The following is an 11954-nucleotide window of genomic DNA, read 5'->3' as shown; positions in this document are numbered from 1 at the left end:
TTTTTACAGATTCATTTTTTATATATACAAAAAACTGGGTTACAGGCAAGAGGCGCAGGAGAGTGAGAGGATTCACCAGAGACAGAGGAGGGAGCAGAATAGGCAGACCGACCAAAACCACTGCTGAGGGGAGCAGCAGGCGAGACAGGAGAGGTCTGCCGCACCATGTAAGTAGTGCCCTGTGCAGCCAGGAATCGAACCTATTCTTCTGAGGCTGTGGACAGCTTCACAGTGCTGCGCTCAACCCTCTGTGCCCCAGAGGAGGCCCCTGTTTCTGTTTTATTTGTCATGTTGTTACATAGGAGAGGAATCACTGGGTTTTATGGATGCATTTTGATATTTTGAGAAAACTCCATACTATGTTCCATCATCTGCACCACGTTACAGCCCCACCAGTGATGTAAACAGTTTCTTCCCTCCACATCATTGCCATAGCTTATGCTTTCTGATGATTTAATATGGGTTATTCTTCCAAGTAGGAGGTAGTATGTCATTGTCGTTTTAATTAACATTTTTGTACATTTGTTGAGCATCCGTATTGCCTCTTTAGAGATGTTCCTATTTAGCTTTAATGCCCATGTTTTGATTGGTCTATTGGAATTTCATCTATTGACTTGTGTATGTTCTTTGTAGATCTTGTATTTTAGCAGCTTGTCAGTTGTATTATGGACAATTATTTTCCCCAATTAATGTGGTATCTTTTCATTTTAACAATTATGTCTTTCCCTATGCAGAAACTATTTAGTTTGATAGCATCCATTTGTTTATTTTTGGTTATTTTCCCTTGTTTTTCATTTTAATTCCCAAAGGCATCACTGAATCTAATGTAGTGCAGTGCTTCGTCTACTTTTCTTTGAAATTATTGTGTAGACTGAAATCTACAATTTAAATTCAGCAAATGAATAGTATGAGAATTAAATACTAAGAAAGCTTTAAAAAACCAAACAGAGCAATCTCTTAAACACTGATTCTTAGCCATTAGGACACAGCGGCAGAAGAGTTTTCTCTTTAATTTATCTGTCAGCAGGTGGCAAACATGGTCATCTCTCATTTTCTGCTATTCTTGACACTCTTCTAAAATATAGCACATAAAATAAGTGACTTACACTTGTAAAGGCATTAAATTTTAACTGGCAATAGCATTTATAATCTTCAAACAGACACTGAACCCGAACAAGTTCGCTTTGTTTGTATACAAGCATATATAGTTTCATATATAGTTTTGCAACCCAGTGTTTACTTTGTTTGTACTTTTGCTTTCGCCACATACCACAAAACGTTCTGATTGTTAACACAATCTATTGACTTTGAGGTGTGCAGTTACAGTTTAACTTTGTGATTTATTTTTCTTGGATATAAACATGAGCAATGAGAAAGAAAAGCTGTTTTTAAAAGAAGCACCACATTTCACCAGGATGTCTGTGAAATGGACTTCAGTTTTTCTGCTGCTTCAGCTGGCCTTTTACTTTAGCTCTGGGAGTTGTGGCAAGGTGCTGGTGTGGCCCGCGGAATACAGTCTTTGGATAACAATGAAAACAGTCCTGGATGAACTTATTGAGAGAGGTCACGAAGTGGTTGTTCTGACAACTCCAGTTTCCATTCTTGTTGATCACAGCAAACCATCTGCCATTAAATTTGAGATTTATCCTACATCTTTCTCTAAAACTGAATTTGAAGGTGTTTTCAATCAATTAGTGACTGATTGGACATATGAGATGCCTAAAGACTCCTTTTGGACATATTTTTCAAAAATGCAAGTTCTCGTTTGGAATTTTTTTGATGCTTTTCACCAGCTCTGTAGAGATGTAGTCAAGAACAAGAAACTTATAAAAAAACTCCAAGAATCAAAATTTGATATGGTTTTCTCTGATGCTGTGGGACCCTGTGGTGAGCTGCTGGCAGAGCTCCTTAATGTACCATTTGTGTACAGTATTCGCCACACACCTGGAAATCAATTTGAAAAGCATATTGGAAAACTTCCACTGCCACCATCATATGTACCAGTTGTTTTGTCAGAATTAAGTGATAAAATGACATTCTTGGAGAGGGTGAAAAATATGATATATGTGCTCTACTTTGACTTTTGGTTCCAAACAATAAATGAGAAGCCATGGAATGAGCTTTATAGTGAAGTACTCGGTAAGTCTAGTTTTAAATTTATAGAGTAATATCTTACCTATAATAGGACCTTGGAGGGTACTATTTTGTAACTGTATGGTGAGAGGGATTTGTCTTTTAGAAGTACAGTGATGAATAATAATAAGAATGATCAATCTCACAACTATTACGGGACAGATTGAAAATGCAGGGTAATTTTGAGCCCTGTGATCCATGACTGTTGTGAAACACAGAGATTCAGGAAACTCAAATTAAACACTGTATCTCTTGCAATATCATATCCATTTTTGCTAATTGTGTTTGTAACGTACATTATTTTATAGACAATTTTCAAGTTCCAGAATATTGATTGCAGACATTGTAAATAATTCCTGCATCTATTCTGCATAGAATGCTCAACAGAAGTTCAAGAATAGTGATTAATATGTTACAATTGATGACCCTACATATCACGCTCCTAAAAACTTCACACTCCAGTGTAATGGTGTTGTGCAATCTATGGGTTTTGACAATTTATAATAATATGTATTGATTTTATTTAAAATAAATAATCCTTTTACTGCCAAAATATCCTTTACACTGTATCTTTTTATCCCTTATATATTCGATTAATACATTCTTGTTCATCATTTGGAAAGACATTGAGACTTTCATTCACTATACATTAGAAGGAGAAGTTACGTATTTCTCACACAGCATTCTATGGAGCATGGAGGAGATTGTTTCCTCTGATTTTTCCTCAGTCTGCTTATGTGAAAATTGAGCTATGGGCAGAATTGTAAACTCAGACCTGTAATTGAATTTTGTAATGATTACGAACTACTTTCAAAAATTGCCATATATATTGACATTCAGATATTAAAATATTCTTATTTCATCTACTTTGGTTGCTTTTTTCCTTCAGGAAGACCTACTACATTATTTGAGTTGATGGAGAAAGCTGATATATGGCTTGTTAGAAATTATTGGGATTTTTGGTATTCTCACCCACTCTTACCAAATTTTGAGTTTGTTGGAGGGTACCACTGCAAACCTGCCAAACCCCTGCCTAAGGTAACCTATCCTTGCTTGTTTCATTTGCTTTGAGATTCTTCAACAATATTCTAGCTTAAAAGGAAGCCATTCCTCCCCACTAAGAATGTACATCCCCACAATACTTTTTGCCAAATCCAAGATTAACTTTCCTCTCACTGTAGCATTAAACAATTCTCATCTGAGATTCATGGCTTGATATCTCAGAATATAGAGGGGATTGCCTAGACCATTTGAGCAGGTGTTTGTTACCACACACCCGGTTTTTGCAAAATCTTGCTTAAGTACCATTGCAGATCATGGTTCCCCACATCAGAGAGACTGACAAATGAGAGGAAATGTACACTACTAAAAATAAACACCATAAATTCTACATATAGAACAAATATCAAACTACCTCTGCTACTAATACCTGAAAACACACCATCTATAAATTTGAAAAGAATTCTATTAGCATAGAGGATATTTCTTGTAAAGGGAAGCATTTTAAATTGATATCATATGCATAAATGCATACTTAAAAATGGGTGTCCTTTACTGAAATATTTTACCATCTTAAAGACATCCTGGGCCTTTTTAAATGTCAGGAAATAAGACTAATATATTCAAGGGTTAACTGTACTGTTTTGATTGCCAAATTTAACAATATTGGGCAACTCTCGCAAGGTCTAGAGTATGAGGCAAGTTATATTCAGTCTTGCCCTACTTCTTCAACATCATTTAGTTATAATTGATATATAAAGTTGCAAGATATTTAAAATGTATATCATGGTGAGTTCATATGCATATACATTGTGAAGAAATTCCCTCATGTTAGTTGGCACAAACACTATAATACATATTGATGTTCTGTTCTCTTTATTGTTTTTTTTAAAGATTTGTTTATTTATTTATACAAGAACCGGGGTATAGGCCAGATGCACGGGAGGGTGAGAGGATTCACCAGAGACAGAGCAGGGAACAGAACAGGCAGACTGATGAAATACACTGCTGAGGGGAGCAGTGGGTGAGACAGGAGAGGTCTGCTGCACCATGTGGGTATCTCCACAGCCGGCAGGGATCGTTACTGCACTGCAGAGCCTGCCGACAGCTTCACAGTGCTGTGCTCAACCGCCTGCGCCACCAGGGTAGGCCCAGTCTGTTCTCTAAAGACACAAATTCTACTCTCATCAGGTTTCAAATATGAAATACAGTCCTAGCTACTATATAAAGCAATTTACATATTGTAGCCTCCTATCTTATTCATGTTTACATAAAGGGTTGTAACTTAAAGCCATCTTTATTTTCTCAATTTCTAGCTCCCAGCACCCACATTTCTACTTACATTCTTTGAATTTTATCTATTTTTAAATTATACATGTGAATGATAATATGCTGTATTTATCTTTCCAGCTATCTCATTTCACTTAACATAATGTCCACGACTCTATTCATGTCGTCATCAGCAGCACAATTTTCTTCTTTCTCATGACTAAATAATTTCCCACTGCATGAATACATCAAACAGTCTCCATCATTCATTTCTTGACAGACAGGATGTTTCCATATCTTGGTTATTATAAATAATGCTGCAAAAAACATTGGACACAAATCTTCTTTTTATAACCTTCAGATACATACCCAGAAGTGGGATTGTTGCATTATCTGATAGTCCTATTTACTCTTTGAAGCCATCATATGTTTTCCATATGACTGTACAAAATTATATTCCCATCAACAATCAGGAAGTAATCCTTTGTTCCACACCTTCTCCAAATCTTGTCTCTTTTCTTTTGATAGTTTAACAAGTATTAGGTATTGATTTTCTTTTTTTCATTTTTTATTTATCAAATGTTAAAACTTGTGTGCACAAGGTTTTTTTTTTTTTTTTTGCAAAGATGTCAGATAATGACAATCAACAGTTAAATTTGGTGACTAATCTGGATACAGAACTGGGATTACTCTACTACTTTAAAGACATCTACTATAACGTGGATTAAGAAAGCTATGGCTAGTGAGCTAAAGAGACAGCATCAGACACGGATGAATTTAAATGTTGCTATGGGTACTAGAATGCCACATATTACCTAGATGCACCATGTGAGTCAGAGGAAATTTCAGTGACCCTCATATTAAACTAAATTAAACTTTAGAGCAGAATTACACTTTGAAGAATTCTGTGGACAATGCATAGCCTGCATTGACGAAATTTGGTAAAACTGTATCCTTTGCTTTTTAACCCGTAAGACACAAGTTCAAAAAGATGCTTTATGACAATGATTGAAATTAGAAAGCATATTTTATTTGGGAAAGTTATCCATTATTTGGAACAGAGAAAAGAATAAATAACGATATTTAACAGGAGGTACAACAACTTCAAAAAAGATACAAATATGCATTTTAAGGAGATCTAGGAAGTTCCTGTCCACTTTACATTTCACTATTTTTTGAGATTACACTGAACAATAAGAAATTGCTCCAATAATGAAAGTAATTAAACTTATTTTTAATTGGCAAGGATTAAGACCATAATCAGAATTAGTCTCAAACAACTTCAGGAAAACAGGACTTTATGATGATTTATATAGTGGACAATCACCTTCGTAAAAAGTGACCCATTCTCGGTTGAATGAAGTCCTGGTGATTAATGTGCTCCCTGGAAGTCAGTAAGGTAATGAGTAGCCCACAAGGCTAGCTACCCACAGAGATACTAACAGAACATCAACTGTGCAAAATGAATTCAGAGTAAAGGTGCTCCATTTAAAAAGGCCCAGAAATATCATCAGTCCAAAGATAACAATACACATATAACTATGTATTATAAATGGGACTCTTAGAATTATTTCAAGGATTGCAATACTCTATGGCAGACTCTTGAATATCAGCAATACTTAATCAACTGTCATTAAATACAAAATTAGGGAAAATTCTTGGAAATATCTGACAGTTTAAAGTAAGGATTATAGGTATAGACACAAAACAAACTCATTCCACATGACTAACTTTATCTTATTGCTACTCAGGAAAATAAAATACTAGTGACTAACCTAAGCTAATTATTCAGAAAACAAAATTATGTGGAATAAACACAATTTATTTACTAGATATCTAATAATATAGAGTTAAAAATGAGTTAGATCCCCCTGTGTGGTCTCCTCCTAAGAATTTCTGAGTAATTAAAGAAGTTAAACGCAGACTGCAATACATGGTCTAAGAGCACCTCTTCTTCACTACCTTGTGCTGATTCGACTTCATTTCTGGCTATACGATAAAATCAGAGTAGATCTCATAAATTAAAAATATGATTAGCCCATGTTACAGCAATTCTACTTATAGATTTATATCTAAATAAATTAAAATCAGTAACTTGATAAAATATTGGCACACATATCTTCATAACAACCATACTCAAGAGCCATTAGGTTAAAAGAGCCAATTTAATCAATCAGTGAATCAATAATGTTATTATTTCAATGTGACATATAATTCAATGTGACATCGATACACTATTCAATGTTATTCAGCCTTAAAATAGAAGAAAATTCCAACACAGGTTAAAACATGATGACACTGAGGACATTGCTAACTGAAATGGGCCAGACACAAAAGGACAAATGCTGTATGATTCCATTTAAAAGAGATATCTAAAATAGCCAAATTATACCAGTTTGCACTCCCACCAGCAGTGAGAGTTCCTTTTTCTCACATTCTCACCAACATTTGTTGTGACTAGTTTTTGTAATATGTGCCATTCTCACTGGTGTAAGATAGTATCTCATTGTAGTTTTGATTTGCATTTCCCTGATTACAAGTGATAGCTGTGTGAAGATTCCTCAACCTACTAAAGATAGAGCTCCCATATGATCCAGCAATTCCACTCCTAGGTATTTACCCAAAGGACACAGAAACATCAGTTCCAAAGAGCACCTGCACCCCTATATTTATAGCAGCACTATTTATAATAGCTAAGCTTTGGAAACAGCCCAAATGCCCAAAAATAGATGACTGGATCAAGAAGATGTGGTACATATACACCATGGAATATTACTCAGCATTCAAAAAAGATAAATATGTGCAATTTGCAGCACCATGGTTGGAGCTGGAAGGGATCATGCTCAGCAAAAAAAGCCAGAAAGAAAAAGAAAAATCCCAGAAGTTCTCACTCACAGCAGGAATCTAGAAAACCTAAATAAAAGACCAGGAAAAAGAATAACTATAAGAAAGAAAAAATCAAAATCAACAAACAACTATGAACTAGAGATACACTATGGAGGGGGGTGCGGGGAAAGGAGGGTTGGGGTCAAAATAAGGATGTTGCAATTTATGAGGAATAAAAAAATTAAAAAATTAAAATAAGTAAATAAATAAAATAGCCAAATTTGTAGAAACTGGCAGTAAAATGATAGTTGGTAGCAGAGTAGTGAAAAGGGAAGTGGATTAATGTTTAATGGTTCTAGAAATTCAGTTTTGCAAGATGAAACAGTTCTGAAATTGGTCACAACACAAGGAGAATTTACTTACCACTGATCTATAAACTTAGGAATGATTGAATTGGTAAAAGTTACCTTACATAAATTTTACCACAGTTTTTGAAAGGTGCATCATGTCTAACGTGTGTTAGAATAATTTGTTAGAATAATTTCTAGTTGAACTCTAGAGTTATTTAGGCAATGACTTAATAATGTTTGCTATGATGCTGGTCCTTTATGATGAACAATTTCTTTCTTCACAGGAAATGGAAGAGTTTGCACAGAGCTCTGGAGAAAATGGTATTGTCGTGTTATCTCTGGGCTCGATGGTCAGTAACATGCCAGAAGAGAGAGCCAATGTGATTGCATCGGCCCTGGCCCAGATTCCACAAAAGGTTAGATAAAATCACTTCATGTGGACAACCTCCATGTGTGTGCATTTTGTAAAGATATTTCTTGCAGGATAAGTAAACAATCATGTAGCTCCATTTTTTTTTTCTTGGACATCACTTCAAACAAAATATACATGGCAGGTGCTAAAATGCACAGTGGGTTTTTCTTTGAGTGATAATAATTTGACATTAATATTGTGATCAGAATAAAATATATTTAAAAGGTAACTGCAAGTTTACATTATGAAGGTTTTGTGGGCAGGTACAGAAATAGCCATATATTGCATTGTCACCTGCTGTTTCCTATGGGACTTCTGAAGGCAAGTACACAGTGCAAGTGCTACCAGCAAGAAGTTAAATTTCAATATGTTAAGCATAAATTGAGGAAACAGGAGAGGTAATTATGCAGTGGAGTTTTGTGGGCAAAGTCCGGTCTTTTTTCCCCTATATTTGAAATTGGAACATTCAGTGTGCTGTTACCCAGCTCTTCAGAGAAGTGATGGCTAAGGTCTCTGATTAATCTAGGTCTAGGTTTGATAGTGCATTGCTAATATGCTAATAGTCACTTAAAAAAATGGCATCATCACAATTTGGATTTTTTCAATAACTATATTTTGATTTTATATAATAAAATTGTATTTATTTTACATAATGAAAACAGACTTTCGTTTTCACACTAAATGAATTTCCAAAGTTAAAAACACCATGTCCTGGCTTCATGAAGTGCTTAATAGCCAGAGATCTAAAAGTACCTCAATGTACTTCCTAATCAGAGATTATTCATATTATTAGTAAGTTGTCTGTAAACACCATTATTATTTCTCTTGATTATGGAATTACTTTGCTACCCTTTTTGTAAACTAAATGATACAAATCTTTATCAATGTAGCCTAGGGAACAAGTTAAAACAAAATACTTGCTCTTAGACACTTAGAAAGAAATAAATAGGTTAATGTTACGATGGAATTTTGAGAGTAATTAAATAAATCAGAAATTAAATTCAAAGATCTTACTGATTTCCAACACATTCTGAACGATATTATATATGTCTAAAATGTCTTAATTTTTATAATTTTAATAATCCCAATTGTTGTTTCCCTGTGTGAAGGGCCATGATAGGATGCATACTTTCATGAATATAAAAAAAAAGTGTGCATAACTATCAGTGTTTTAACATTTCTCAGTTTTAACATCTAATGCATATGTGTGAATGAACGGTGTTAGACTTGATGATCTCCGAATGTCTTTAGAATTCAAACATATTATAACTTGTAAACTTTACTATTGGAATAAGATACATTCTTTACCCTACCAGGTTCTATGGAGATTTGATGGCAAGAAGCCAGCTACCTTAGGGGCAAACACTCGGCTGTATAAATGGCTCCCCCAAAATGACCTTCTTGGTAAGATTTTGGGAAAAAAAAAAAACACTGAAATTAGAGTAAGTTCAACCATTCTGACAATAAGTGGGCGGCATATCTGAACAAACAATTCACCAAGAAAGATACCCAGAGTGATAAAACATCATTAAAAATAATGTTCATTATAACTTTTAATAAGGAGATACAGGTTAAAACCACAATGAGATATCATCTGATACCTGTGAAAAGTTTACAGGTAAAAAGATTCCCAGCAAGAGTGGTGGAGAGCATGTGGAGAAACAAGTGGTCCTATGAACTGTTTGTAGGAATGTAAATTGCTGAAGCCATTATGGAAAGCAGTCTGATTTTATCTTAATCAAAAAACGGAAAGAAAAAAAAACGGAAATATCCTAAGATCCACTTCACACTAGGACATTTCTCCAAAGAAACTGAAACCAAAAAATCATATGTTCTATAATGTTTATTTCTTATTATTTACTGAATGTAGCCCTGGGAAACATCCTGTAGTCCACTGACACAAGATTGATGACAAAGACTGGTAGATCCACAGGATGGCAGAGTAATCAGACATAAGGAAAGATCAAATGCTGGGGATGTATGGCAAAATGGGAGGATCTCTAAGAAATTGTGTATAGTGTAAAGCAAGTCCGAAAGACAAAGACAAACATGGGCTTATATAGCAAACAGCTATATTCCTTCAAATCGATAGACAGACACTAATAAACTAAGTGAAGGCTCTAAAGTTAAAAGGGAGCTGAGAGGGAGAAAGAGTGAAGACCATAGAAAGTTGGTGCTGGGGGAAAATAACCTTAAGTACTCTTGTTTGAGATAGGAAAGTTATTAATGAATTTTATGTGAATAATAATCTGTTCTGGAGAAAACAATGCCACACTCAGTCTCCAAATTGTTTGACTCTCATTTTTCCCTCAGAATTAAAATTAATTTCTTGAAATTAACCCATTTAGGTCATCCAAAAACCAAGGCTTTTATAACCCATGGTGGAGCCAGCGGCATCTTTGAAGCGATCTACCATGGCATCCCGATGGTGGGCATTCCCTTGTTTGCAGATCAACCTGATAACATTGCTCATATGACATACAAGGGAGCAGCTGTTGCATTGGATTTTCAAAAAATGTCAAGCACAGATTTGCTCAATGCACTGAGGACAGTTATTAATGACCCCTCGTGAGTATCAGAATTTTTCTCAGTAGTGTTAACAAATATTATTATTAATGTTTCATCCCTTTTTTAATAAGTATGCAACTATTAAGATAATATAACCTATCAAATCCATTTTAATTTTTAATCAGACATTAATTTCAAAGTTTCATTTTGATTCTGCTTGAGTGAATGGGTAAATAATTATGCAACAATTTTCTACACAAGCAAATGCTTAATTACATAGGTAATTGTAAAAGTTTTTAGGAACTTGAAGCTCTATTTGAGGTCTGTACCTAAAATTTCAGAAAGTATAAATCTACTTTAGACCAAAATATGATTTTTGTTACTATTTTAGCAGATTTTATAGATACAATTTATATATAATAAAAAGCAATAATTTACATATGAATTTCAAGTAAATATAGTATATTACAGAGTTGTTAAACTATCAGTATAAACTGTATAAACCATCAAGTATAGAACATTTTCAACATACCTAAAAAAAATCTTACATAACTTAGAAGTCGGTCTCCATACCTCTCTCTTACACAACCATTATTCTATTTTCTGTCCCTAGTTGCCCTAATCTGGCTTTTTCATATGATCAGAATCATTTGAAATGATTTCTGTATTACAGCTGGTTTCTTTCTACAGTGAGATATTAGGGTAATTTCAATGAACAGCCAGAAAACCACCCCTCCTATATCACAGTGTACATGAAACAAAATATTAAAAGAAATCATTTGGTATGAACATGCAAAATACTGCAGTCCAAACACCATAATTATTTTAACGTGATGAGAAGTCAAATGGAAATGTTGAGGAGGGAGTCTCTTAATCTGAAGGGGCAAAATCTAGAGAGGCAAGAGATGAGTTAAGCACAGAAACTATTGAGTGATTTCATAAACGATGACATAAACTTCTATAAATGTTTCATAAGCATTATTTGTAATTCCTACTTTAAATCATAACATTTCATCTGATAGAAAAGTCTTAACATCCCACCTTATATTTTACCTTCATATCCAAATCTATGACATTTATTTTGGATTATATGTATGACCTTTGAAAAAATGGTTCAGAAAATGACATGCTTAGGCAAAATAGCTCCCTTCCGATATGTATATATTTTGTTTCTCCCTAGATATAAAGAAAATATCATGAAATTATCAAGGATACAGCATGATCAGCCAATGAAGCCTCTAGATAGAGCTGTCTTCTGGATCGAGTTTGTCATGCGTAATAAGGGAGCCAAGCACCTGCGGCCAGCCTCCCATGACCTCACCTGGGTCCAGTACCACTCGTTGGATGTGATCGGGTTCCTGCTGGCCTGTGTGGCAACTGCTGTGTATATCACAGCAAAATGTTGTCTGTTTTGTTGCCGGAAGATTGTCAAAACAGGAAAGGACAAAAGGGAATAG

The 11954-nt window shown here is 34.6% G+C and overlaps 1 protein-coding gene across 2 annotated transcripts; it reads left to right on the top strand.

The window, feature by feature from the left end:
* Nucleotides 1–1415: 1415 nt before the first annotated feature.
* On the top strand, nucleotides 1416–11954 carry LOC119260662 (UDP-glucuronosyltransferase 2B31-like). 2 transcript variants are annotated; one of them, XM_037529660.1, is made up of 6 exons: nucleotides 1416–2139; nucleotides 3023–3171; nucleotides 7862–7993; nucleotides 9306–9393; nucleotides 10338–10557; nucleotides 11678–11954. In XM_037529660.1, the coding sequence occupies exons 1-6, from the start codon at nucleotides 1416–1418 to the stop codon at nucleotides 11952–11954; spliced, it is 1590 nt and encodes a 529-aa protein (XP_037385557.1). The 2 variants fall into 2 exon arrangements, with proteins under 2 accessions (XP_037385557.1, XP_037385558.1); XM_037529661.1 differs by lacking the exon at nucleotides 7862–7993.

The sequence above is a fragment of the Talpa occidentalis genome, unplaced genomic scaffold (genome assembly GCF_014898055.3).
Source record: "Talpa occidentalis isolate TD23 unplaced genomic scaffold, MPIMG_talOcc4v2.1 talOcc4.6, whole genome shotgun sequence".
Classification (NCBI taxonomy): Eukaryota; Metazoa; Chordata; class Mammalia; order Eulipotyphla; family Talpidae; genus Talpa; species Talpa occidentalis.
Note: the sequence above shows the minus strand (reverse complement) of the source record. Positions and strands in the feature narration are given on the sequence as shown.

Bases quoted from the DNA above. Each gene is read 5' to 3' on its own strand.
- LOC119260662 (XM_037529660.1), top strand. From the start codon at position 1,416: ATGTCTGTGAAATGGACTTCAGTTTTTCTGCTGCTTCAGCTGGCCTTT. The intron at 2,140-3,022 runs GTAAGTCTAGTT...TTTTTCCTTCAG, and splicing joins GCTTTATAGTGAAGTACTCG to GAAGACCTACTACATTATTT. The intron at 7,994-9,305 runs GTTAGATAAAAT...TTACCCTACCAG, and splicing joins TGGCCCAGATTCCACAAAAG to GTTCTATGGAGATTTGATGG.